This window comes from Chamaea fasciata, unplaced genomic scaffold (genome assembly GCF_029207755.1).
Source record: "Chamaea fasciata isolate MVZ Bird 193981 ecotype frontalis unplaced genomic scaffold, bChaFas1.0.hap1 SCAF_28, whole genome shotgun sequence".
NCBI lineage: Eukaryota > Metazoa > Chordata > Aves > Passeriformes > Sylviidae > Chamaea > Chamaea fasciata.
Window position 1 is genome coordinate 3075658 of NW_027094113.1, and position 26507 is coordinate 3102164.

At 63.8% G+C, this 26507-nt stretch overlaps 3 protein-coding genes across 5 annotated transcripts; 2 read left to right on the plus strand and 1 right to left on the minus strand.

The window, feature by feature from the left end:
* Positions 1–707: 707 nt before the first annotated feature.
* On the plus strand, positions 708–8437 carry FSTL3 (follistatin like 3). Its single transcript, XM_066205877.1, has 5 exons — positions 708–834; positions 2733–2918; positions 5692–5907; positions 6945–7172; positions 7264–8437. Exons 1-5 carry the CDS (start codon positions 777–779, stop codon positions 7314–7316), a joined length of 741 nt encoding a protein of 246 aa, XP_066061974.1. The 5' UTR covers positions 708–776; the 3' UTR covers positions 7317–8437.
* A 1956-nt stretch (positions 8438–10393) lies between these two features.
* PRSS57 (serine protease 57) lies at positions 10394–12144 on the minus strand. The gene is made up of 5 exons (XM_066205894.1): positions 12047–12144; positions 11787–11940; positions 11450–11594; positions 10657–10917; positions 10394–10573 (listed from the first exon to the last, which is right to left on the minus strand). Exons 1-5 carry the CDS (start codon positions 12114–12116, stop codon positions 10394–10396), a joined length of 810 nt encoding a protein of 269 aa, XP_066061991.1. The 5' UTR covers positions 12117–12144.
* A 987-nt stretch (positions 12145–13131) lies between these two features.
* Positions 13132–26299, plus strand: PALM (paralemmin). Of its 3 annotated transcripts, XM_066205863.1 has the most exons (9): positions 13132–13285; positions 20181–20229; positions 21188–21268; positions 21359–21489; positions 22610–22727; positions 22885–22906; positions 23165–23227; positions 24259–24390; positions 25729–26299. In XM_066205863.1, exons 1-9 carry the CDS (start codon positions 13281–13283, stop codon positions 26286–26288), a joined length of 1161 nt encoding a protein of 386 aa, XP_066061960.1. In that variant the 5' UTR covers positions 13132–13280; the 3' UTR covers positions 26289–26299. The 3 variants fall into 3 exon arrangements, with proteins under 3 accessions (XP_066061960.1, XP_066061961.1, XP_066061962.1); XM_066205864.1 differs by lacking the exon at positions 24259–24390; XM_066205865.1 differs by lacking the exons at positions 23165–23227; positions 24259–24390.
* Positions 26300–26507: the final 208 nt, after the last annotated feature.

Sequence of the window (26507 nt, forward strand, 5' to 3'; positions counted from 1 at the left end):
AAGCCCAGCTGCACTTCCCCAGCCCAGGGAAACTGTTCAGGAGCCAGACAAAGCAGTCCTCGTGGTGATGGGGACATCTGTGGAGGACAGGGGCAGCAAGTGCCATGGGGGTACGGCCCCACAGTTCCACTCCATCCCCTCCTTGCCTGGCAGGGCTCAGGGTGGTGCCTCAGTTTCCCTCTGTGTGTTGGGGGTGGTGTTGGGTACCAGCCGAGCTGTGGGAGTGTTTGGGGAGCAGAGATGAAAGGAGCCACCGATGAGACAGCCCACACAGTACCCCTGTTGCCAGCCGGGGCTGCTTTGGGAGGAGGCAGGTTCGGGTTCATGAGAGGATGGGTGGGGAAGGCACAGCGGTGCGGGCGGCACAGGGTCGGGCAGGGGAGCGCTCTGGGGTCCCCTACGCCACGGGGTCTGCCCAGACACTGCTCTGCTCTGCTCCACCCCGATCACGGAGGGCACCTCCAAACCTCCCCCGACCCATCTCAGTGCCGGGGTGCTGGTCCCCGCCCTCTCCGGGGGACGCACGGACACGACACCCCCGCCCACTCGGTGACGATCAGACCCTCATTGCCTCCCCCCCCCCCCCCACGCCTCATCCCCCTCGCTGCCCCCCGACTCCACCGCCGCTGCCCCCGCCCCGGCCCCCCCGCGCCGCCCCGCCCGGTGATTCACGCCGCCCCGCCGCTTTATAGCTCCGTCGGCCTCGCCGCCGCCTCACAGCAACAGGTCACCGAAGCGCCCCGGCCCGTCCCGGCCCGTCCCCGCCCGGCCCGGCCATGCCGCTGCGGCTGGCGCTCTGCCTGCTGGCGCTCTGCAGCCCCGCCGCCGCGCACGGTAAGAGCCATGGGGGTCCCGGTCCGGCCGGGGGTCCCGCCCGCTCCGCCCCGGCCGCCGATAACGCCGCTCCCGCCGGCAGGTGTTCGGGGTCGCGGCGCCGTTATCGGGCGGCAGCCCCGGACACCGATGTCCCGTCGCGCAGGGCGGATGCCGGGCTCTCGGCGGCGCAAACCGCTTTACCGGGCGGAACGGTGGCTACCGGGTACCCGGCGGTGTCGCTCGGGTATCCCGGTCCCCGCCGTCCCTCCGTCGGGCGGGGCCCGTGGCTGCGCGGCGGGAGCGACCGCCCGGGTCCCGGCCCGGCTCCGCTGCCGCGTCCCGGATCGCGGCGGTGCCGCTGCCCGGCCCCGGCATCCCGCACCCGGTGTGTCCCGGGGGATCCCTGCTCCCGGGCTGCCGGCGGCAGACTCGGCTCGGGACTGCGTGCCCCCGGTGGGACGGGCCGGGAGCGGGGCCGGTCCATGATCAGGGTGTGGAGTTCGGAGCTTACACCCTCCCGGTTCCGCTGCCGGTGCTAGCGGCTTTCGCCGTGCCTGGGCGGCGTCGGGACAGTGGGAGAGGCCGTCCCGAGACTCCGGACCGGGGCTTTATCAGCCCTTCCCAGCGCCTCGGAGCCGTGCGGTGCCGCCGGTGTCGCCTCTCCCGCAGCGGCGCGGGAGTTTCCACCTTCCCCTCGCACGATGCTGAATCTTCCGTGGGGAGTGGGGGCCGCGCGGTGTTGTAACGGGAAATCGAGCTTGGAAAAGCAATTGGACAAATCCGTGGAGGATAAACCCCGATGGCAGCCGCGTGCTGGAGCGGCTGGTGCCGCCCGAGGTGTCCAGGATCCCGCAGCCCCAGGGTTTGCTCCATCCACGGCTGCCCCGCGGATGCAGCCGGGCTGGGAGCCCCGTGTACCTGTGACCGAACCAGAATCGCGTGCGTGAGGAACGAGGGGGGCACAAGGGGTCTAGGGTGGGGGCGGGCTCCGCTTCGGAGCAGGGTGAATCCTGCTTAGGAGGGGAGCGACTCCCGCCTGGCAGCGCAAGACCCGTCCCTGCCCCCATCCCTCCCTTCCATCTTTCGCCGTTTAGCAAACCTCAAGCACAGCTAATGAGAGCACGAACCCAAATAAGCGTCACAAGAGGCTGGTTTGCAGAGGCGGAAATTGCAAAGAAATCACTCACAAAAAAAAAAAAAAAATTCATCTAACTGATTCGCTGGTGGGTCACGGAACAAACAGGCTTTTGAGTCAGAGGGATCCGGTGCTGTGGGTCTGGCCCAGACCCAAGGGCTGGGGCAAGTGCCCTGTGCTCCAGCTGCTGGCTCAGATGCTCCTTGCAAAGGCCGTGGGTGTCAGGCTCCCGTGTCAGGGAGCCATTCCATCCCTCTGTGGGGCCACTGGTACATGCCAGGAGATCCAACCCTCACAGCAGCCACCCACTGGCCCTACTCTATCTGCTGCCCTGGGCTGGGACCCACTCTCTGTGGGGCCAGGCAGGAACTGGGCAGAGATGCAGGCAGGCAGGGTAGGGCAAGGGAGAGGCAAGTTTCAGGCCTGGCTGGCAGGCTGGGCATCTCCCAGAGCATCACAGGGAGTGCTGGGATAACTGGTCCATCCCTGTGGTCCAAGGTCCGTTTGGAGCCTGTTGGCAGAAGAGGGCTGGCTGCAGCTTTGGGGTGACTGTGGGAGCACTGAGTTGCCATGCCAGGGACCCTTGGAGATGCCTGCTCTGGGACAGTTCTTGTGCCACAGAAGCCAGCACAGGGCATCTCTAGGTTCCCCAACTTGTCCCAGGCATTGGAGTGATCCCTCTGTCTCTGCCCCAAGGTGGTCCAGCCACAGCCAGGATCTCACTTCCCTTCACAGGAGTCCTGGCACAGCAGGGATCCCTCACCCTCTGCCCTCTCCACAGGTGGAATCTGCTGGCTGCAACAGGGGAAGGAGGCCAAGTGCACCATGATCCTGAAGACAGGCGTGACGTGGGAGGAATGCTGTGCCAACGGCAATGTGGACGTGGCCTGGTCTAACTACACCTACCCAGGCAACAAGATCAGCCTGCTGGGCTTCCTGGGGCTGGTGACCTGCCACCCCTGCAAAGGTGAGGAGGTTGGGGGGTAAGAGGCTGCTATGGGGCTGAGCTGTGCCCGTGGGGAATATGTGGAGCCCTGGAGGGCAATACTCAAGAGTCTGCAGCTCCGGGTGATGCAGCAGCACAGAGCTGGACTGCCCTTCACCAGACAGGGCTCTCCTTGGTGGTCTGGGAGAGCACAGGGACCCCAGGGACTGCTGACCCCATGCTCCTGCTGCTGCAGCTCCTGGCTGGATGCTGCTGTGGATCAGGGCTGGCTGGACAGCCTGTGTCCCCCGGCTGCTCTCGTTTTGAGTGTATTTTAGTTGCTCTCCCAGTGGAGAGGGATGCATGACCCAGGTCTTGGCTGGGCAGCCAAGTGCAGGGAGAGGATCTGGGGCTGGCTGTTCCCGAGTTAACCCCTCTGCGCTGGGGCCTCCCTCCCCTGCCCTCACCACGGCTGCTCAGAAGGAAACTTCGTCAGGTTTTTCTAAGGAAAAAAGATCGATTTCTTCCCCTCCGTTGCCCCTCGCTCCTCCCAGCGCGTGTGTGAAATGGCTTTATGTAACGGGCAGTTCCAGAAGTGGAAACTCTCCAGCTGTGAGTTCCAGCCCCGCCAGATGTTTTGGCGTGTGCCGGAGCTGCGGATCCTCCAGCACTTGCGTGGCTGTGTGAGAACACGCTCAAGGACCTGCTGCCCGCAGGAGGCAGGAGCACAGCTTTGGAAGGTCATGCTGTTATTTGCTTAAAGGGGAAAAGGTTTTAAACAAAACCACTTCCCCCAGCACCCTGCTCCCCTCAGCACTGCTGCAATGGCAGTTCCGCAGGCCTGTCCTGCTGCAGCTTGGGGCTGCACACTGTGCCAGCCAAAAGCTGAGTGAAATCCTGGCTCTGGCCCCATCCCTGGTTGGAGGGAGCTGGGATCTGGGAGCACTGGGACCCTCTCCAGGGGCTCCCCCGTGCTGGAGGCAAAGTGCAGTGGGGACAGGCGGCTCTCAACCAAGAGCCTGCACTCAACCTCACTTATCTCTGTCGGGAGGCTGGGGGACACAGGGGGGGCTGCTAGTGGCCACAGACCATGGTGGGGGCTGCGTTTCCTGGAGTTTATTGATGTCTGGCAACAGGATCTTTGAGGAAACTGCTGGAGAGCCTGGCCAGCACGTGCACCACAAGCCCCCACCCTCAGCCAGCCCCTGCCTGTCCCATCCAGATGGAGCTGGTGCTGCTCCTCACCAGGCTCCAGAGGCCTTGGAAGAGGGCGGATAAGAGGAGCTGTGCTCCTACTCCCCAGGCTTGTGAGGCTGGGAGAGGTTACTCCAGGATAAAGTGGGCTGCAGCCGGGGCGGCCAGGGATGGTGCTGGCCAGACCCTGGGGGCTCTGTAAATGGGTCTCTGGGGGGAGGTGAAATTCCTGGCTCCAGCTGCTGGGGACACGGTGTCCCCCCAAAGGACCCAGTGCAGGGGGAAGCCAGGCTGCAGGGTTGGGGTCACGAGCAGATTCTCCAACCGCTCCAACTATCCCTTACTGGGAGAGTCTGGATTATTGGACTCTGCACTGCTGGCAACGTCTCAGACTGGAGGGTGCTGAGGGTCTTGTTTGCTCTGGCAGCCTTGGGACACAGACCTGTCCCCCTCTGTCCTGGAGTCCCCCAGTCTCAGCCTTCTCTTCCCTGGGACAGGCCCCAGCTATGGAAATCAGGGAGCAAAATGAGAAAGTGTTTCCCAGCAGGGAATTTCCCCCAGGGACAGCTGGGCCAAGCAGACAGGGAAATTCCCCTTCTTCCTTCTCCTTCTCCTTGTCCTCCTCTTTCTCTTTCTCCCCCTCCTCCTCCTCCATGTCTCCTAAGGTGGCCCATCTCCCACAGGGAAATCCCCCTCTGTGCCTCCCAGAGCTCGCAGCACACACCCTGTCTGCTGGGATCCTTCCTGCTGGGGGTGAATCCCCATCTTGGGAAGACTTTTGGTCCTGCCCTGCGTTCCTCTTCATGGGCACTCCTGGGTCCCAGCAGTGCCTGTGTCCTGGGACCTACGGGGGCGTTTTTGGGGTGAGAGATGTGTGATAGGCAAAGGGGAGTCAAGCTGCCCCAACCAGAGCCCCACATCCCTTCTGCTGACCCCTTTGCCAGTCCTTGCAGAGGCACCAGTGTCTGGCCCCTGGACATCAGGATGGGCCCCTGCTTGGAGCTGGCGGCCCCTCTCCATCCCCGCCGGCGTGGGCACAGTCCTGGGGCACTGGCGGGACCCCCTGAACCTGGCCCCCGCGCTGGCCGGAAGGTGACCCGGGGGGACAAAGCATCTGCCTGTCTGGGGACCGGCGCTGGCTGCTGCCTCCCGCTCTTGTGTTCCAGTCACGGAGCGAGACAGGGCCGGGCATTGTGTGCTGGGAGCGGCATTCCCGATCGCCCGGACAACTCGCGAAGCCCGGCTCCTTCTGGAGGAACTGGGGCCTTGTAGAGATGGATTCTTTCCATTGCACAAGAAAAAGAAACGTCTCCTTCCAAAGAATAAATAGATGGGAAGGAGTGAGCTGGTGCTGAGCAGAGCCGGGGCTCCGGCTGGGGTGAGCACTGGAGGATTGTGTGGAGTCGCAGCCAACGACCTGCTCCTTGGCGGAGCTGAGCAGATCCAGATGCTGCTGGGACAGCTCGGCGTTGTCAGCACACGTGCTGTGACCCGGGGGGCTTTTGGCATCACAAGGGTGATACTGTCCCTGTCACACTGTGGGGCTAGGCAGGACAGACCCTCCCCTGCTGGGTGACAGCCAGTGCTGTGTCCTCATGTGCTGCTGTCCCTCTGTCCCCAGAGAGCTGCGAGGGGGTGGTGTGCGGCCCCGACAAGGTCTGCAAGATGAAGCACGGGCGTCCCCAGTGTGCCTGTGCCCCCGACTGCTCCAGCCTGCCCCGCAAGCTGCAGGTCTGTGGCTCCGATGGCTACACCTACCGGGACGAGTGTGACCTGCTGACAGCCAAGTGCAGAGACCACCCCGACCTCGAAGTGATGTACCAGGGCAAATGCAAAAGTAGGTGCAGTCGTGCTCCTACCTCTCATATTTCCCAACACCCCACTGCATCCCATCCACATCCTGTCCGTGTCCTGTCCCCATTCCCTGTGGTACAAGGAGGGAAGGTCTGTCCTGGTAGAGGGCTCTGCAGGATATGGGTCTCATTGCCCCTTGAGGGGACATTGCAGCTTGTTGGTGCAATGGGGTTTGGCCTTGCCACAGGCTGAGCAGTAACAGTCCCTAAAATGTCATTTACAAATGTCAAGCCCCTTTTTTTCCTCTTTTGTAAAGAGTGCAGTGATCCTCCCAGCCCTGCCAAGAGCTGTCAGAAGGATTATGGTTATTTTTCCAGCCCTCCTCTCTGGAAGGCTTTGCCTGTCGAGCACTGGGCTGCACAGGGAAACGTGGGGCAAGAAATGGGAGTAGGGAGCTGCAGATGCCAAATCTTCCAATCCACCAGGGAAAGAGAGGAGGGTGGAGGGACAATGGGGGTGCACAAGCCTCCACCCACCCCAGAAGAGCCCTGCGCGGGGTCTGATCCTGCTGCGCAGGCTCCCTCCACCCCCGTGCGCCCTCATTCCAGTGCTGGGCCTGGTCCAGGGTGACCCTGCCCTTCCCTCTCGCCGGGGCCAGCACGGCAGCTGCCAGCCTGGCCGCAGTGGCTGCTGCTTCCCTGCCAAGGCACCTGCGTGCGGCCGCTGGCCCAGCCAGGTCCCGCTGCGCCGAGCGGGCTCAGCCCCGCACTCCACTGCTGCAGCTGGACCTCGGCTCCTCCCGCGTGGCAAAGCTCTGGCCAGGGCCGAGCCTGGGGACTCAAGGTCATGAGCTCCCTTGTGCTCAGGATGCCGGCCCCTGCCAGCCCCTGCCCTTGGGAACATCACTGATGGAGGAGATCAGGACCCTCTGGCCTCTGGCTCTGCTCTGTCCCCTGGTAGAAAAAGGAGGGAGGGCACTGGGTTTCCCTGGGATGATGCCCAAAGCCTGCCTGGGGTGAAGTAGCTGTGGGAAACGGGAGGCCATCCCTGGGGTCACTCCAACCCTGTGCTTCCCTGCAGAGTCCTGCTCCAGCGTGGTGTGTCCTGGCACCCACACCTGCGTGGTGGACCAGACAGGCAGCGCCCACTGCGTGATGTGCCGGACAGCGCCCTGCCCGGAGCCCACCAGCCTGGACCATGCCCTCTGTGGCAACAACAACGTCACCTACCCCTCGGCGTGCCACCTGCGGCGAGCCACCTGCCACCGCGGCCGCTCCATCGGCGTGCGCCACTACGGGAGCTGCTCAGGTGAGCAGGGCAGGGCAGGGGCCAGCGGGCACGGACCCCCAGAGCCTGCTCGCCCCTCACAACCCCCCTCACCACTTCTCTCTGTTTCCAGCTGTGGCCAAATTCTCCGCAGAGACGGACAGCGTGGAGGAGAACTATGTGTGAATCGTCCCTCGGCCGAGGCGGAGCTGGGAGACAGGGGCATTATGTGTATATTGTACAAACCATATACCTGATATTTATTAAGATAAAAAAGATCCTTATTTATCCCTGTGTATGTTAAGCAGTCGCAGGGGGCTCGATTCCCATCCTGCCGGCCAGGGAGCAGGGGAGAGGGAGCTCATGGCTGGAGCAAGGCCGAGATGCCCTGGGATGCTCCGGTGCCCACCTGGTGCCCAACAGAGTGGCCAGTGCCCTTCCCTGCTGCCGGTGCACTGTGGAGGGGAGTCCATGGGCCCCCCCCCACGTGTCCTTGGCCAGCAGCCCTGGGCCTATTTATTTTTGGATTAATTCTCGGTACTGTGCTGACGTTTCTGGCCAGGACCTCGAGGTCTAGAGGGAATCTGCGCTTTCGCCTTCCCTGAGGGGCTCGGCCCCAGCTGCCAGTGGCAGGAAAGGCAGTGCACGCTGCATCAGATTGGAGAGAGATAGATATATATTTTTATATATATATATACAAAAAAATGTATGTTATTGTCTCCTAAAGTTTCAGCATGTGTGTGTTCGAATGGATTTCAGTTTAGGTTTTCCTAGGCCCATTCAGACCAGGCTCCCACCATCTTTGGAGGTGACGCCAGTGCCCGGAGGGCTGGTGCAGTGGCAGCCCTGGCTGCGGGGGGCACAACCATCCCCCTACCCAGAGCCCATCACCCAGAGCAGCTGCCCCCAGCCCTCCTTAACCCCTGCCTGCCAGAACAGCTTTGGGCACAGCCCGGGCTGCAGGGGGAGCTGGCCCTGCCCACCCCCCAGGACCCCTCAGCGCGGCTGCATGGCCCTGCACCCCCTGCTCTGCCCACACCTGTATTTATTTTTACTCCTTCTCTCATTTCTTCCGTTGTCACCTGTGTAAATACCAGCTCAGCTCTGACACCAAAAAGCTCTTGACTTTATATAAATATCATATATATATATTATATATAAAAATACCTTATTTTCTATTTTTGTATGATTGGGTTCTGACCCCCGAGGTAGATGCTTTGGGAACATCCACATTCCCTATTCCATATTGTTGGGGCATTTTACGGCTGTGTTATGATTTGGAGTACAATTAAAAACCAGAATAAACAGTGGTGTGTGTCCGGTTTTGTTGGCAGGTTCTAGGGTCGCAGGAAACGTTGTTTTTCCTTGGGGCTGTGCATCCACACCAAGGTCTGGGATGCGGGGAGCCCCTGCAGCCATGAGGAGCCGCATCCCATCTGCTCCAGCTCCGTGCTGGGGTTTTCCAGCCCAGCCGCGGCTGCTGTGTGCGGCGGGAGGGAAGAGGAGAGCGGGGAAGAGCAACCCGCGACGCAGATAAATCTGTTCCCAATCTCGGGCCGTGCCATGAGGGTTTGGTATTTCACAAAACAATTCCTGCCGGTAATTGGGTCCCGATGTGGGATGTTTCCCGGGCAGCAGCCTGCGGCTTGGCGTGCTGAGCTCCGCGGGAACTGCAGCCGGATCCCCCTCGGCCGCATCCCCTGTGCCGGGGGCCGGCATGGCACAGCCCCTGACCCCTGGCCAATCCCCTCAGAGCCATGACCAGCCCGGGAACGCGTCACAGAGAATCATGGAACCATTTAGGTCGGAAAAGACATCCCAGATAACTCATGGGGGCTTCTCCTACAGCCCCTCTCTGCTCACCCAGCTCAGCAGTGTCCTCCTGCTTTTGGAGGTGGGTGTCCAGGAGTTCTCAAAACACTGCCCATGCCTTTCTAGGTGCCACCACACGCGGTGGTGTGTGGCCTGGGTTCCTCCACGGCCGCCCGCAGCGCTTCCTGCCCACGGCAGCTCCCGGTCCTGCCCGCCCCGCCGCAGGGTTTGGTCCCCGGAGCGGCTGGCGGGTGGCTCCGTGCCGAGCCCGCGGGCACGGGCTGCGGCGGCAACGGCAGCTCCTGCGATGAGCGGGAGATTTCAGCTTCCAAAACACGGCTGTGAGTCAGGCGCCGCCTTCCCACCGGTTTTTGGGTGGTCTGGGACAAGCCGGGACAGGCGCCGGCTCTCCAGGCTCCCTGCCATCGCGGATGCCCTGGGGCTGGCAGTCCTGTCCCGGCATTCCAGGGGGTCTCTGCCCCACGCTGTCACTGCCAGCACCCCACTGGGATTTGGGGCTTCTTTGGAGGCTGGCAGCCTGGCAGGGATCTGTCCTCTGCTGGATGTCCCCAAGGCCGCCGATGCCTGCGGCTTGCATCTCCTGACCCCGTGCAAGGCCCTGCAGCAGCCCCGGCGTGCCAGCAATTTGCAGATAAAACAAACAGCCAGGGGCAGGGAATGTCTGGGTCTGTCCCCGGAGACACCGGGCAGAGCCACACGTGTCTCAGCCGAGACCCAGCAGCAGCTCGGCACACGTCTGCCGGCCACTGCGGGCACCCAGCTCCCGCGGGGTGAGCGCCCGTCTGCGCGCGGGGGAGGCGGGTGAGGCTCCCGACGGGATCCCTGTGGGCTTCGCCAGCGCAGCTGCGAGCCCGCCTGCCCCCGGGGGGTGTCTGTTGTTCCCCTCTTTGGGGGGGGGGGGTCACGTCGCGCGGTGGGGAGGGTGCGGTGTGGGACGGGATGGAACAGGATGAGGCGGGATGGGATGAGACGGGGTGGGACGGGATGGGGAGCCACACCCCGGCGGGAAGGCAGCTGGGGATGCTTCTGGGGTGGCAGCAGCTGGGTGCAGATCCTGGCTCCTCTGGGGCAGGGCCTGCACTCCCCTCCCTCCTGCATCCCCTGCTCCATCCACACATGTCCAGGGCAAGTCAGGGGGACCAAAACACAGAGGGGGAACAGTGGGATGGGGACTGAGGGTTTATTGAGGAAGGTTGCCACTGAGAGAGGATGTCCAAGGGGCTTCTGGTGTAGCCTAGGGGGTACATAACACCCCTTGCCAATGAGCAGAGAGGGACTTCTCCCCTGACCTACATCGAGGAGCCCTGAGCATTAACTCCCAACCCCTCCAGAGCTGGAGGATGTGGAAATTCTGGCCCTCTTCTCCCCTCCCATGAGACATCTTGGCCTCTCTTCCCACAGCCTGCCTGCCCCCAGGACCCCCAGCCACACTAGGGCTTCAGCCCCCCCTCCCGATGGCGGAACCCTCGCACGGTGTGATGCACCCAGTCAATGTAGTTGGAGATCTTGGTGTAGATGTCAGGGAATCGGCGGTCCCCACATCTCTCCCCAGAGAAGGAAACGATGCCATAAACCTTGTTCTTGAAGACCAGGGGTCCCCCGGAGTCACCCTGCAAGATGAGGAGGTGGGAGGGAGATCTGAGGCTCACCCAGTGGGGAACAGTATGGGGCACGGGGTCAGGGCTGCACTCACGGAACAGACACCCTGCAGCGTGGTGTTGCGGCTGGCCCCACACATCATGTTGGCCGAGACCTTGCCCCTCCACAGCGTCCGGCAGAGGCTCCGCTTGACGATGGTGGTGTTGGTCTCCATCAGCTCGGTGGGCTGGTCTCCAAAGTTGGAGGTGTCTCCCCAGCCCGCCACGTAGCAGACGGTGCCGGGCTTCAGGTCAATGCGTGGCGAGGGCAGGCGGATCCGCTTCACGTACTTGTTCAGCGTGGCCGACCTGTTCAGCTGGGTGGGCAGCAAGGGCCTGGGTGGCGTTGCTGCCCCCAGCTGCTCCTACCTGGTTGTCCCTCGCACCCCAGCTCACGATTCCTGCTGACCTCCCCCCCCCCCCAGCCCTGCCCTTCCCTCTTCAGAGGCTGGGCCCCTCCCTGTCAGCCCCTCTGCACTGGTCCCAGTCTGCTCTAGAGACTGGCTGCCTGGAGCTGCTGACCCGGACAGGGTCGGTGTGTCCGCAGTGCCTCCATCACACCCCATGGCGCGGTCCTGCTTCTCCGGAGAAGCACTGACATCTAGTGTCGGCTCGGCCCCTCGTGGGGCACCCCACCTCCTGCCGGTGCCCTGGGGCCGTGGGGCACCCCACCTCCCTCCCGGTGCTCCGGGGCTGTGGACACCCCAGCTCCCTCCCAGTGCCCCCGGGCCATGGGGTACCCCATCTCCTCCTGCACCCCAGGGCCGTGGGGCACCCCACCTCCCTGTCGCACCCCAGGGCTGTGGGATACCCCACTGCCCGGCCGCTGGGTGCCCGGTGCAGACTCACCTGAAGCAGGCGGATGTCATTGTCCACGGCACGGGGAGTGTAGAGCGGGTGGGAAATGGACTCGGCCACGCTGAAGATCTGCTGGGACTCCTCGGGCTCCTGCAGCCGGTGGGCCCCCAGCACCACACGCACTGAGGGGTCGTTCCTGTGGCCAAGGCGGGGCTGAAAGGGCGCTGCTGTGGCTGGTGGCCATCGGGGAGGGGGGTATGGCCAGGGGGACTCAAGGGGGGGGACAGGTGGGAGGGGGCAGCTTAACCCCTTGGGACAGGGTTATTGGTTAGAAGGGGTCACACACCCTGTCCAGGGGGCACGTGTCCCACGTGGGGACGAGGCTCACCTGGGAATGAAGCAGTGGGCAGCTGTCATCACCCACTTGGGCCACACCAGGAAGCCCCCGCAGAAGTGCTCCCCGTTTATCTGGATGGAGGCGATGAAGGGCCGGGAATGGGGTGCTGCTGCCCTTCCCCCGATGATCTGGCTCCCCTGGGCGCCTGGTGGGTGCAGGTGATCGTTGGCCTCTTCTGTGCCACAGGGGAGTCCAGGGTCCCTACCTCCCACCCTGGGGATCTTGCCCTGGCACCCCAGTTCTCTCATTACCTGCCGGGGCCAGAGCTGGGAGCAGGATGGAGCCTCCCAGGGTGAGGACGAAGAGCCCAGCTGTGACCATGGCGGCTCAGAGTGGGCCACTGCCACCACCGCTGGGGCTGCTCGGGGTGGGGGGTGCTTTAATCTCTCCGGGGGCTGAGCCTTGGGATGGGGGTGGGGTATTTCCCTCCTGCTTCCTCCTCTCCGGGTGTTGCTGCTTTGTGCAATTCAGGGGGTCGGGGGCCCTGGCAGCTCTGCGCAGCTTCCCCCGGAGTGAGAGATGGGGAGCCGAGCAGCTTCTCAGCTCAGACTCCTCTTGTGCCTTGAGCTAACTGGGATGAAACCCCTCTCCGCAGGGAGGTGGCAGCAGCGGGGCCTCAGGACATCTCTCAGACTCGACAGTGTCCCCGGGACTGCTGTGGGTGACACAGGGGCTGTGCTGTGCTCCCATCCGACACCTCTTTCAGCCCCTCCAGAGCCCCAGCAGCTCTGGGATGACGCTGTGGGCAGAGGGGCAGTTTTCTTCCTCTGTTCTGCATCAGCCTGGAATGCAAAAAGGGGTGCAGGGGGTGGGAACCCATGGGGATGGGGGATATGTTGACCCTCACTGCACAGCCAGGCTTGTTTTGGGGCCAAGTGCAGAGTTCTTGCCCGGCGGCGGGCAGATTTCCCAACGGAGGGTGGCTGAGGGCTTCCTGTGGCAGTTTGCCCATTATGGCCGTTGGGTTGGGAAATAGGGGAGCGGAAAGGGGGAGCAAAGCCTCGGTGGTTCCTGAACTGGGGCAGGACGGAGTGGCCGCATTCACAGGAGGAGGTTACACACGCGCAGGGGCTTCTTTCATGGACGGGCTGTGAATGCAGCCCCTCCAGCTCTCCCCGCACCGCGCATTGCACAGCCAGGACCCGCTTCGGGACCCCCAGCACCTGTCACAGCTCCGGGGGCCCCCGAGGCCGGGTGCTGGGTGGCGGCGGTGGCGGGCCGGGAGCCACCTGGGACCCCCGGGAGCAGATGAAAGCCCGGCGCGCCCCGAGGCCGGATGATGGGCGGCGGCAGTGGCGGGGCGCGCCCGGCAGACGGAGCTGTGCGGGAGGGAGGCGGGAGCACCGGCGCGGTCCCGACATCCCTGCGCATCCCGCAGCCCCGCCGGGGATGCCGCCGCCCGCCGGGCCCTGAGCGCCGGGACGCCGGCGGCCGCCGGCTCCGCTCCGCCGTCCCCCCGCCCCCGCCGGAGCCGCCGCCGGGACCATGGAGTGAGTACCGGAGCCGCGCCGGGACCCCGGCATCGGGCCGCAGCCCCCACCGGCCCCGCCGGCTGAGACCGCAGTACCGGGGAGGGGGGGGAGCGGGGAGCGGGGGCCGGGGCTCGGGACCCCCGCACCGGGGCTGCGGGAAGCTCGTTCCGCCGGCTCACGGAGCTCGTACCTGGGGGCTCGTACGCCCCCGATGCCGGGGCTGGGGAATCTGAACCTGGGGTCTCATATCCCCCTGCTCCTGGGCACTCAGCACCCCAAAACCGGAGGCTCGCATCCCCCTGATTCTGGGGATTCAGGACTCCAATACGAGAGGTTTGTACCCCCTATGCTGAGGCTTGGGACCCCAAAATCGGAGGTGGGGCTCGCATCCCCCCCGTTCCTGACCCCAAAACTGGGGGCTCACATCCCGCCAGATACTGGAGCTCAGGACCCCAATATCGGGGGCTCGCATCCCCTCAGTTCTGGGGCTCGGGACCCCGGTTCCGGGCCCTCCTTCCCCCCAGTGCCGCTCAGCAGGTGCGGCCCCTCCCCGGTCCCTGCCCCGCCGTGGGGTGCTGGAGGGCCCGCTCGGGGGGCAGCAGCAGAGGCCCCGGTGTGGGTGCGGGGGGTGCAGAGGGTGCGGGGGGTGTGGAGGGTGCGGGGGGTGTCGGGGCTGGCAGCGGTGCAGGAAGCGGGGGGTGGGGAGGGCGTTTATTTTTGTGTTTTGGACCTGTTGTTGCTGCTGCGTGTGGTGGGGTGAGTGGGTGGAAAGAGCTGCGGACCCCTCCCTGCACTGCACCCCCAACCCCTGCCCAGGGAACCGGCTGTGCCCAGGGGATCCTCATGAACCCTGGTCCCACCGGAGAAGTCTGGACAGACGGACACTCTCCGACCCCGGCCTCATCCTTTGTGTGCTGTGGTGGGGCCCTGACCGGTCGCTGGGAGCTTGGAGCCGGGCGGGTGGGGGAAGGACGGAACAGGCAGAGGCCACTAGGGGCTTGTGGCTATGGACTGTCCTACCCGTGTGCTGGTTTTGCCCCTTTTGGGACACCAGCAGCTGGTGCCAGGAGGGTACAGGGCTGGGGGGGCTGCTCGAGGTGCTGGAAGCCAGCACCGGCCCTGTCTCACCCAGGCCTTTCCTTCCCTCCTGTGGTTCTGGTCCCCAGCATGGTGAACACCCCAGAAACTGCCTGGGTTTGGCACTGGGCGTTCCTGGGGCACCCAGGCTGCTCGGGGTCAGCCACCCTCTGCTCCTTGTGGGCACCTCACTTTGTACTGATTCACTTACCACCGGTACTGAGACAACGGGTGCTCAACAGGTCCCTCTCACCCCTGCCTGTCCTCTGCCCCCAGAGGCCATGGGGCACTGGTGAGCGGTGGGGTGGGGGTGTCCTGGGGCCAGGGTGGGCTCTGGCTGATTTGGAGCTGGAACTGAGCTGGGAGCACCAGCGGGGATGTTTTGGAGATTGGGGTGCAGCAGCTGCGGGACTGGGGAGGCAGAGTGGCTCCCTGTTCTGCTGGAGGGGCCAGAGGCAGGGCCAAGGCTTTGGGCAGCTCACAGTCCCTGCAGGAAAGAGCCTCTTTGGGGAGGAAAACATGTGTGGATTTGCCAAAAGCCAGCAGCGAAGGGAAGGGCAGAGCTGAGGGGTGTGACGTGCCCTGGGGAGGGGGTGAGGAGCTGCCGGGCTGGACTCGGGCTCTCCTGGGGCAGAGGCATCTGGGGCTGGGGCTGAGGTGGGGCATGGTGCTAGACAGGCTGGTGGCTCTGGTGGCTCTCATTCACCCTGCTCTGGACCAACCCTCCCAGCAAGGGCCAAAGAGCCCATGGAGGCCCAAAGGGTTTCCCCTGCTGTCCCCATACACTGGGCCTGCCAATGTCTCTTTATTTTGAGTGAAACTCTGCGAGTGACCCTGAGTGGGGGGCACAGCCATAAAGCAAAACAACACGACCCCTCCAGCCACACAGCTCCAGAGCCTGGCTGTGGGGCTGGAGGATTAGGAGGGTCCCAGGGCAGATGGTAAGGTGCTGCCCTGCTGTTGGCCTGGCTCTGTGGCAGCCAACGGGTGTTGGGGTGGGCACTGCTGCCTTTGCCCTGGCTCCTGCTTTGCCTTGGCACAGGCAGTGGCTGGAGGAGGGTCCTGGCTGTCACAATCCGCTGGTGCCCAGGGAGGTTTGGCAGAAACTTTCCAGCTCTGGTAAAGGCTGTGCTGGTCCCACTGGAGCTGCTCTTGTGCCCTCTGCTCCCGCTGCTATCTGTACTCGTGAGCAGCTGGAGATCCTGCATCTCACATCTGGCTGCTCTGGTGGTTTGTCTCTGTTGCTGCTCTCCCTTTGGCTCTGAGGGTCTCCTTGGAGCGAGGACTCTCCTGGTCCTGCCTTCCCAACCCTGCTCTGAAGCTGACAGTTCCACCCAAGGGAAGGAGGGAGATTTCTGCCCGAGAAATAACCCATGAGTCCTTTGGGACTCGAGGCCTTGCTCTCTGCTGGCATCCAGCGAGAAGTGAAACCCAGGCCAGACCCCGCTGCCTCCTGGCCATATGCAAGGAACCAGGAGGGGTCAGATCTGTCCTGTCCCTGTGTGCAGCTGGAGGAGCAGCACTGTCACCCTTCCCAGCTCTCCCAGAGGAGGCCATAAAGCTCTAGCACAGATACCCCACAACAGCACCCAGCCCTGCTTGGGGCTGGCAGGTCATGGGGTAAAGAGCTCAGCTGCATGATGGGGCCTCTCGGCTGGACCTGCCTAGCAGGGAGGAACAGGAGCAGGTTTCCTGGGAAGCCGCTGGTGTTGGCTTTCCTGCTTCCTGGCCAGAAACAGCCCCTTTCCCCAGGGGGGTGGGGGTTCATGTGGCTGTAGCTATGCCAGGAGCTGTGCTGGGAGCTGAGCTGGGGCTCCAGGAGCGGAGGTGCAGCAGGAAAGCTGACGACGTGCTGTGCCCTGGGACAGGGTTCAGCAGAGGCGCCAGGACTGGGACTGGAGGCGCAGCCCAGATTCCTGAGTCTCTTCACTCCATCCGGAGACAAGCAGCCCCCAGGTCCCAGACAGGAGCCACTGTCAGGGGCAAGGATGAGCCTGGAGGAGGGAGAGGAGCCGGGTGGATCCTGCCCCAGACAGGTGTTTCCTGACAGAGCACGGCTGGACGTGGGTTGGGCCCAGCCCCTGGGCTTGGTGCCGAGGACTGAGCTCGCTGTGGATGTCAGGGCTCACAGGGGTGCCCTGGATCCACGTTCCTGCTGGCTCCTTGGAACGTCATGTGTTCCTGTGTTCATGGCATTGCTGTGGGCAAGCCACGCCGCCACACGAACAGGAACCCAGGGATGGCTGGTGACAGGAGACAGGTGCCACATCCTGGCCAGCACCAGGACTGCCTGTCCTGGCCAGCCGGTGCTCCTGGGGGTGGGGAGCAGCCGGCTCCTCTCTCATTCATGATTTGTGGGGGGAGTTTCCTGGTGGAGCCTTGCTCCTCTAACTGGAAGGGAGCTGGAAACCCAAGTGTTTGGAGGGCACTTGAACCATTGTTTGAAAGATCTGTAATTTTCCAATCAAACTCCCTCCTCAAGCCTGCGTTCATCAAATATTCATGGGATCCATTTTCTCCTGGCACTCCCAGCCCACGTCTCAGCCCGAAGAATCAATCAGGCATCTCCGCTTGCTCTAATGCATCTGCGTTTTCGGGAGCCTGGGGCTGCCATCTCCTCCCCCCGCCTCCCTCTGTCCCTGTCCCCTCCTCGGGCAGCGGTGACGGCTGGGGCTGCGCAGGCAGTGGGAGCGCGGGGAAGGCAGTGGGGAAGGCAGCTGGAAGGAGTGGGATGGGCGCTGGGGTGATGCAGCAGCAGCAGGAGGAGGCAGCCACACTGTGGGGCAGGGCAGGAGCAGCCCCCCTGTACCAGGAGCTGAGCAGGGTCCGGACCCTGTGCCGGGCACGCGGCTCGTTCCGGCCGTCCTCGCCCGAGCCGCTGCCGCTGATGCATCTTTCTTCATGGTTGATGCATGGCGGCCCCCGGGCGGCTGCAGCCCCCTCCCCTCCCCTCCCCTCCCTTCCCTCCCGCGCCTGCCATCGGGGGCGTTCGATCCCGGGCCCGCTGTTAATGGCTTTGTGACAGAGCTCTGCAGCCTCCCCACGGCCGCGTCACTCCGGCCAAGGGGCCCGGCTCCTGGCATGGGAGTGGTGCTGGAAATCAGTGCTGATCCCTCGACTGCTGCCTTTACCACAGACCCTGGGCCTGTACAGGGGTGGTGCCCGTGCAGGGCGCTCTCCTGCATTCCCCCAGCTTGGAGCTGAGTGGGTGGGGAGGGAGGGGAGGTCAGGGGAGCAGAGGAGCAGCTTGAAATGGCTCTTCACACATTTGGATGAGCTAATGGGAAAAAACGGAGGAAGGCAAATAAACATTATTGTTTCATGTCAGGCGGGAGGAGACAAAAGGTCACGGGCTTCCCTTGTGATGGTGGGAAATGGCAGCATCAGCAGGGCTGGAAAGAGCTGGAGAGCCAAGGCAGAGCACGGGCGCGTGTGTGCTCACACGTGTGTGTGGGTCCAGCCTCGGGCCTGGGGACTGCTGCTGGGAGCTCCCAGGGTGTCATTCCCCATGACCCTGCTCCTTCTCCCCGCTCTTTGTCTGGGCTGGTGGTTCCTGAGGAACTCTGTGGCCCCGGGATCACCTTCCAGCCCTTCCTGGCACCCAGGATGGATCGGGAGCACCAGAACCCCTAAGGAAACCCCAGTGATGCCACAGCTTTGGCCCATCAGTGCTGCTGGGGGGGCCAGGCCTGGGGAGGGTATCCCAGCCCCGGGGGGTCCTGTGGTCCCTCTGCCTCCACGAGTATCCCCCCACATCCCCTTGAGTATCCCCCCACATCCCCTTGGCAGTCGCCCGTTGCCATAGCGCCGTTGCCATGGCACTGTTGCCAGGGAACCATTGCCAGGGAACCGCCTTCATCAGTCACCAGGGCCGGCGGCAGCGGCGCCCCACCACACCGACCCCAGAGTCAGGTCACGGCAGGCAGGATGGGGCTTTTGGGCAGCGTGGGACCCCCCTGCCCCCACCTCAGCGCCTGGTCCCAGCAGGCAGGGACTGGGGGTGCCAGGGTGGTCCCCGCTCAGCCCCCCTCGATGGATCGGAGCCCCCAGGGCAGGGTGTAAGCAGGCTGAGAGATTGCAGCGAGGGGCATCCAGCCTGTTTTGCGTCTCTCCCTGGGCCAGGAAGATTCCTGGCGTCTGACCTGGGAATGTGGAGACTGTAGCAAATAATGGAAAATAAAGAGGATGGAGGAGGGAGGAAAAGCAGAACAGAATGTTTCAGGAATGCTGTAAAAGTTTGGATCCATCGAACAGGGCAAGATCCAGGAGAGAAACAGGGCCCAGATCAACGCCCTGTGAGTGTAGGGTGCCAAGGGCTGGACTGAGGGGACCTGTGGCCCCAGACCAGGAGGGAACCCACGATGACGGGCAGCCCTGGATCTGTGGGGCTGGTGAGGGACACATGGGACACACGGGTGTGAGAGTGGTGCCGTGCGCCTGCGCCGGTGAAACAGTCACAGCGTCGCTGCAAACAGCACGAAAATAACCACCACAAAAGCGACACCTTCCCCGTTTGTTTTCCTGGCCTGGATTTTGTGCATCGCAGGGATCCCCAGGGTGTGGGGTGAGGGGAGGACGGCGGCTCTGAGCAGCTCCCAGTTAATCGCTGGCTTCGAGGAGGGAGCAGGCGGGGGCCGGGGCTCCTCTCACCCTGCAGAGCCCGTTTGAGTTGCGGGAAAGCCTGTGGGGAGCCCGTGTGAGGGCACATCCATGGCTGGCATGTGAGGTCAGAGCCCAGGGTGTCATGTGTGGGTCTCAGCACGCCGAGCCCGCTCTGTGTGTAAAACCATCTTCAGCAAACTCCCTTCCTGGGAGCACGGAGTCCACCTCTTGCTCTAGGAAGCAAGCTCTTGTCCCTTGCTCTAGGAAGCAAGCGGAGATGATCCATCGCCTGACAATACCTCAGAGCCTCCCACCCTAATTACTGCCACAGCTCAGCACTTCGTTAGCACCGTCTGGCGAGCAGCCAGCGGCTCCTGTGGCGCTGGAGCATCCCGGTCCCAGCCGGCCCCACCAGTCATCCCAGCCCCACTGCGGCTCCCTGCACTGAACCTGCACCTGGTGCTCCGTGGCGTGCGGGCTCCTGCCAGGCCCCGGGGGCTGTGCTGCTGGCTGGACTGGCCCGGGTCACCACACCATGGGGACACAGGAAGGCGGGTACGTGGGCAGGTGGCTGTGGGGACGGGGGATAACCCCTCCTCGCAGCACTCCAGTGCTAGGAAAACCTAGGAGAGCTGTGCCAGGCCAGAGAGGCGGCTGCCACCGGCAGCATCCCCGGCACGGCTGTGGCAGCCCGTGCTGCAGACGGAGGTGCTGGGCCCGGAACACAGATGCCATTGGGAGCAGAGCCTGTTGACATGTGTGTATCTGAATGTGTCCGAGTGTGTCTGTGCACATGTGCATTCGTGTGCCTGTGTGCGCAGCCCGGAAAGGTCACTGTCTGGGAAAGGTGTCAACAGCCAAGGAACGGGCTTGGAATGGAAAGTGTGAGCCAGATTGGAACTCAGGGGCAGCCAGAAGCGTCCTGCTCCAGCCCCTCCCTGGTCACGGTTTCCATCTGCGCCAAGGCAGGAGTGGGTCTGAATAAGATGAGTCCTCCAGGTGCTGGGCAAGGTGCCTGTCCCGGGGGATTTGGGCAGGACAGGAGCCAAGAGGTGCCTGGAGGGGCCATGCAGTGAGGGGTGCTTGGCTCCAGGGTAGGGAGGAAGAAACAGCCAGCAGAAGGGAAGGGCTCAGCCTTTGTCCATGTACCACAGCATTTAGTTTGCTGGTTGCACACTCTCCCAGTCACCTGCCACTGGTGTCAGTCCTCACAGCTGCTCTCTGCTCTCTGCAGGGTCGTGGAGGCCAGCACCCTTCAGCAGGAGAGGCTGCAGGCCATCGCGGTGAGTCCCTGCTCAGGCCAGCATCCCCACGTCCCCAAGTCATCACCTGCAGCACACGGGGCACACACCAATGGGGAGGAGGGTGCAGGTGCTCACCCACAGACCAGGGGTCTCCAGCAGCTGAACAAGGACTCAGAATGGCCCGTGCCACTGTGTCCCTGTGGGGGCTCTTCCTGGGGTGTCAGAGCAGGCCTGGCTTGCCTGCACGCTTGAAACAGGGGCAGAGCAAGCAACAGGCAGCTGGGAGGTTTAATTAACGAAGCAGCGCCTTGACGAGCCCCAAGTGAGGGAAATGAGTGATGATTCCCTCCCCACTCCCCCCTTCCCCAGGAAGGGCTGAGGATGGTGCTCTCCAGCCATGCCCGTCATGGGCACTAGTAATTACATTAATTAGTGAGCAGCTGGGGGCCCCGCTGAGTAACCCCTCCCAGCACAGAGCAGGGCACGGGGCTGGTTGCACCTACTGCTGCCCCACGGCAGCCCCACTGCCCAGCCCAGCCGGCAAACAGCCGATCTCTGCCACACAAAGGGCAAATTGTTCTGGACCAGAGGAGAAAGCGCCGGGTGACGCGTCCGGGCTGGGTCTGACTCTGCTGAAATGATCTGGAGCAGCCCCAGGACGGGTGGCGGCGAGGGGGGGACGAGGTAGAGGCAGCGGGGGCCGTTTCCCCCGCGCTGGCAGCTTGCTCAGTGGGGCCGGCCGAGGGGAAGGTGACATTTTGAGATGGTGAACAGAGCCCAGGCTCTGCCCCAATTTCTCTACACCCTCAATGCCTCAGTTTGTACCAGAGAGGGCAGGGACGCGATACCAGGCTTGCTGTGGGGCGTTCCCAAGGCCAGTCCCGCAAAGCCCTGTCCCCAAGGGCAGCCTCTTGGCCCCACTCCTCCCTGCCCGGCCATGCCCGGCACCCACCCCCTCCCCACGCCGACCCCGGCTCCGCCGCTCCCGTCCCTCCAGGAGAAGCGGAAGCGTCAGACGGAGATCGAGAACAAAAGGCGGCAGCTCGAGGATGACAGGCGGCAGCTGCAGCATCTCAAGGTGAGGATCCTCCGGGACCCCCAGGCTGCCTCTGCGCCGCGGAGCCCCCGGCTGGGGAGGGCAGGACCGTGACTCCCTTCTGCTCCCCAGTCCAAGGCTCTGCGGGAGAGATGGCTCCTGGAGGGGGCCCCAGCTTCTGCCTCCGAGGAGGAAGAGGCCATGAAGAAACAGATGCAGGAGGATGAGGTGAAGACGAAGGAGCTGGAGGAAACCATCCAGAGGTAACGGGGCCAGCGTGGGGCTAGATGTTGGGGTGCAGTTAGAGAGCACCCACATCCCTTCAGAGACCCCTGGGCAGGTGGGTGCTGAGATTCAGCTTGATGCCATGTGCTGGGTACAAGGCAGGCTACACTGAGCTTGGAGCTGCTGGGAGAGGAGGTGCCCCAACGGTGCTGCTGGGGCTCACCCTGAACCCTGGCTGGGTTCTTGCCAGCTTTTGTCCGGGGGCTGCAGCCAGAGCCAGAGCCTGTCCAGCCTCTGAGCATGGACATCCCCGGCTGTGCTCTGCACCGGGTATCAGTGGGAGCCACAGGGTGGGGGGCCTCAGGCTGGGATCCCCGGGGGGCTGCTCGGTGCCCAGCATCCTTGAAGGCAGGGTGCTGGTTCTCACAGACTTCTGTCCTCATCGTGGTGGCCCAGTCCTTGCGAAGGGGCGGGGGTGAGTTGAGAAGGGAGATGGTTCAGCCCCTGCCCAGCCCCCTTGTCCCTGGGCAGCCGCAGGCGGGGGCCCGGAGCCCCGGCTCGGAGGTGTCCCGGCAGCGCAGCAGGAATGCAATCAGTCACGGTGGTGCCGCTAATTACCGAGCATCGGTGCAGAGAGGGGTCAGGCACGAAGGGGCCTTTTGTGTCCGGCTAATGGCGCGGTGCATTCCTCCGCCGGCGCCGTGTGAGGAGCCCGGGGGAGCTCTGCCCGGGGCAGCTGCCGCCGCGCCAATCCATGGGGACTTCCCGGACCTCTGCTGCATCCCAGTGGGGCTGTGCCGCCAGGCTGGTGCCTGAGAACAGAAGGTTGCCCTCGTGGAAAGCTCAACCAGGTTTCGAGGGACACGTGCAGGAGCAGAATGATGATGGAGCAGTCTCGCTCTGGCCACCAAGTGAGGCACCACAAGTGTGCAGGGGCTGGACCCCCTGCCCAGTGCCCATGGTGGGGTCTCTGCCATCCACTTGGTGCTGAACCCGTTGGCTTTTCCCCTGCAAAGAGGCAGTGACAGCCACGCCATTGACAATTTGTGTCTCCCCTCTCCCCTGCACTGTGTTGTTGGCCTGTGTTCACAGGTCTGCTGCACCACAGTTACCTGTCCCACACTCCCCTCAGTCTCTCAGCCCTGACTCTCCCTGCAGACTGGAGAAGGAGCTGGAGACGCTGGAGAACAGCAGCTCAGTGGCTTCGACCAAGGAGAACCTGGCAGAGGCAGCAGCCAAGGAGGAGAAGGCTGAAGCTGTCCCCAATGCGCAGAAGGTGGGCACAGCTGCTGGCCACGGGCAGGGCTGCCAGCAGTGGGGTGGGGGTCCCTGGCCCTGGTGGGGATGGGTGGGTGTGTGGGTGGTGGGTGTGCAGGCAGCGGGTCTGTGGTGGATCCCGCAAGCCCTTATAACCTCTCCCTTCTGTTTTGCAGAGTCCCCTGGGCACAGTTAAGGGTAGGTGAATCCTGATCCCCCTCAGCTGTGGTTCAGCACCAACCATCCCCTCCTGCTGCCCTGAGGCTGGGGCCAGATGGGTGGGGAGAGCCAGACAAGAGCCCTGTCCCCATGTCCCCTCCTGGGCAGTGGTGCCCTGTGGCGGGGGAGCCTGTCCCAGGTGCCAGCCAAGGGGGGACACACTGCCCTCCCTGGGGCCTGACCCATGGGCTCGCCAGGCCATCGTTTGGGCTCAGGCAGTCATCTCTCCATCTCCAGCTGACAAGAGGGTCTCCAGCAGCCCCATGAAGGCAGTGGAAGGCAGTGACATGATGAAGGCGGGTAGGTGCCCACTGCCCTGGGAGGAGCGCTCCTTCCAGGCTGCTTCCCCCTCCCCTCCGCACCGCCCTCGGCTCGCTGCCACCGCAGCCGCTCCCCGCCGTGCCGCTCGATGCCTTTCCAAGCCCAGGGCAGAGAACATCCGTCATTGCAATCACAGGGTTTGGTTTTGCTTCCACCCTATGGTTGGTTCGTGGCTCAGGGCCCCTCCACCTCAGCCCCGTTCCATGCCTCTGCTCCAGTTTCATCCTTCCCGCTCCGTTTGCAGCTTCTCTGCGCAGGGGGGAGGCAGCAGAGTGCCATCCCCAGGGAGCTATGGGGTACAGGGGCCAGGCTGCCTGAGCTGGGGGGCTGCAGCCAGCTCTGCTGCTGGAGGGGTTTGCTCTGGTTTGGGGCAGTGGCTCAGACCAGACCATGGCACCAGCATGGGGCAGAGCCATCTTGGGATCCTCAGAGCTAAGCACCATGCACAGGGCTGAGGGGACCCTGCTGCTGGCAGAGAGTGGCCGGGAGTGGAAGGAGAAATGCCAAGAATCACCCATCCTGGGCTGTCCCAGCACCAGCACCCTCGGTGGGGGTTGCACCTCCTTGAGCATGAACCTGGCTCCCAGTCCAGGCCCCATGGCCAGCACTGCTCACTGGCTGGACAGATGGACATGGCTCAGCCCAAGAACCACAGCAGCCATGGAGGTAAGGTGATGCCAGCAGCACCAGGATGGACACGGGTCCCGGGAGGAGGGATGTGCCAGGGATGTCACACCCGCCTCTGCCATTCTCCGCTCCTCGCTGCCGCCTTGCTAACACCGCTGAGCCCTGCTGAGCACCACTGAGCCCTGCTGAGCACCACTGAGCCCTGCTGACCTCTGCTGAGCACCACTGAGCCCTGCTGAGCAGCGCTGGGCACCACTGAGCCCTGCTGAGCACCGCTGAGCACCACAGCGCTACCGCCACGTGCTGTCCCGCCGCCACCCGCAGAGCAAGGGACAGGGAGGGCCAGGGCCACCGTAACACACGCTGTCCTCTTTGTGTCCCAGCCATGTACTCGGTGGAGATCACAGTGGAGAAGGACAGAGTGACTGGGGAGACCAAGGTCCTGTCCAGCACCACCATGCTCCCCCAGAACCACTGTCTGCAGGGGGTCAAAGTGTACGAGGATGAGCTGAAAGGTACGGGCCAGCCCACACCGCTGGCCGGTGGCAGGAGCCGAGGGCAGGGGACGAGGGAGAGGCCACCTGAACACCCCAGCAGGCACCCAGCAGGGTGAGGAAGTGCAGGGGCTGCTCCTGACAGCTTTGCCAGCTCTGTGTGGGCCATCCCTCACCAGCCCCAGTCCAGTAGACTGCAGGATCGTCATGGCAGCATAGTGTGGATGGTCCAGATGGGCCAGCCCTGGTTTGCACATCGTGACCCTGCACTGCTGGAGAGCAGAGAAGAGGATCTGTTTTTTCCAAGACTCAGGAGCCTGTCCCAGGGGCAGGGAATGTGCACTAGCACCACGTTGTCCTGTCCCACAGGCTGGCAGCGGGAAGCATGGCTGATGGGTGTGGTAGAAGTGCAGCACTAGGGACTGGTCCCTATCTGCAGCTCCTGCTTTTGGGAACATCTGGGAACCTGCTCCAGAGGGCCTCGTGAAACCCAAGGGACCATCGTGGTGGCAAGGACCAGCCCTGGAAGTGGGCTGTCTTACTGGGAACTGTGGTGGCTGAGTGGACCGACCGCCTCTTCAAGGAAAACGCTGCGCAGTGCTCCCATTCATCCCCCTGCCTGTGGCTGTGCTGGCCCTGCCAGGCTGGTCACTGTCCCTCACTCACCGGCTGCCCACTGAGGCAGTTGCACTGACCATCGCATCATGCCCCAGGTCGAGTGGAAAATGCAACAAGCCCTTGGCTGCTCCGGTCATGACGCACATCCCTGCCTTCAGTGCCACGAGCAGGCGGCACAGCACACCGGGGTGGGAGAGCTCCATCTCCTCCGGGCACGGGGCCGCCAGGTGCAATGGTCCTGCAGGATGTGGCAGGAGGTGGTGGGAATGCAGTGAGGCAGCAACTGCTCAGCATCACTGGGGTCTCAGAGGTGGCAGTGGTGACCTGCTGCAAAGAACATGTCAGCCCCAGCTGAGCTGGGCGCCAGCAGACGCCGTCCCGCCACGGGTAGCTTGGCCGGCTCTCAGTGGCCTGGCAAACAGCCGTGGCTCCCGCAGGGCTCGCTGAGCCTGAGGCTTCAGGAACAGCTCCTTCCATTGGACTTTTATTTCGGTCTCCCTGGCTGCTGTCGGGCAGGAGCCAGGTGATGAGAGAGGGTCTGGCAGCAGCTCTGCTGAGGGGAGGGTTGGGATGCTGTGGGAGTCCCAGCCTCAGTGGCAGGACCTTTGGAGAGAGGAAGGGGCTGCTCCCTGACCACACAGGAGCTGGGGCTGAGTGGGTCATGCCAGCAGGAGCTTTGCCAGGTCATCTTGCACCCCCATCCCAAGCTCCCCTTTACGCTCCCTCCTCTTGTCCCCACAGTGGTGCATGCGGTGACTGCCGAGGACGGGGCCCTGCAGAACGGGGCCCACCCCCTCAGCTCCTCCGAGGTCGACGAGCTCCTGCACAAGGCGGACGAAGCCACCCTGAGTGAAGCTGCCGGGCGCCAGACCCCAGCTAAGGCTGGCAAGGGCAGCGCCCCGGGCAGCCAGAAGCCGACACCGCGGCGGGAGATCACGGGGCTGCAAGCGAAGGTGCCACCGGGCGAGGGGACAGAGCCCAGCCAGGAGCAACCTGTCACCATGATCTTCATGGGCTACCAGAATGTGGAGGATGAGAACGAGACCAAGAAGGTGCTGGGGCTGGAGGGCACCATCAAGGCAGAGCTGGTGGTGATTGAGGATGCCGAGAGCAAGCCGGAGGCGGCACACAAGGACCACACACCGCCCAACGGCACCGCGCTGGAGCCGGCGGCTGCGCAGCCGCTGGGCGAGGAGGGTGCGGGCGGGCAGAAGCCGGGTGCCAACGCCACAGATGCCAAGGAGGCCGAGCAGGAGACAGACGTGAAGAAGCAGCGCTGCAAGTGCTGCACGGTGATGTGAGCCCCCGCCGAGCCCCCTCCGCCCCGGCCCCTGCTCGCCAGGCCCGGCACACCGGGCCTCCCCCCCACCGGAACCGGACACAGACCCCTCTTTCTGCAGAACCGGGGAGATCCAACATGGTGCCAATGGGGCCGCAGCGGGCAGCAGTGACTGGTGGCCGTGGCAACGCTCACCCCATCTGCCCGATGCCAGCCCCGTGCCGCCCCCCACCAGCGCTGC

Bases quoted from the DNA above. Each gene is read 5' to 3' on its own strand.
- FSTL3 (XM_066205877.1), top strand. From the start codon at position 777: ATGCCGCTGCGGCTGGCGCTCTGCCTGCTGGCGCTCTGCAGCCCCGCC. The intron at 835-2,732 runs GTAAGAGCCATG...CCCTCTCCACAG, and splicing joins CAGCCCCGCCGCCGCGCACG to GTGGAATCTGCTGGCTGCAA. The intron at 2,919-5,691 runs GTGAGGAGGTTG...CTCTGTCCCCAG, and splicing joins GACCTGCCACCCCTGCAAAG to AGAGCTGCGAGGGGGTGGTG.
- PRSS57 (XM_066205894.1), bottom strand. From the start codon at position 12,116: ATGGTCACAGCTGGGCTCTTCGTCCTCACCCTGGGAGGCTCCATCCTG. The intron at 10,918-11,449 runs GTGAGTCTGCAC...CTGCCCACCCAG, and splicing joins ATGACATCCGCCTGCTTCAG to CTGAACAGGTCGGCCACGCT. The intron at 10,574-10,656 runs GTGAGTGCAGCC...CTCATCTTGCAG, and splicing joins CGCTGCAGGGTGTCTGTTCC to GGTGACTCCGGGGGACCCCT.
- PALM (XM_066205863.1), top strand. The intron at 21,490-22,609 runs GTAACGGGGCCA...CTCTCCCTGCAG, and splicing joins CTGGAGGAAACCATCCAGAG to ACTGGAGAAGGAGCTGGAGA. The intron at 22,907-23,164 runs GTAGGTGAATCC...CTCCATCTCCAG, and splicing joins TCCCCTGGGCACAGTTAAGG to CTGACAAGAGGGTCTCCAGC.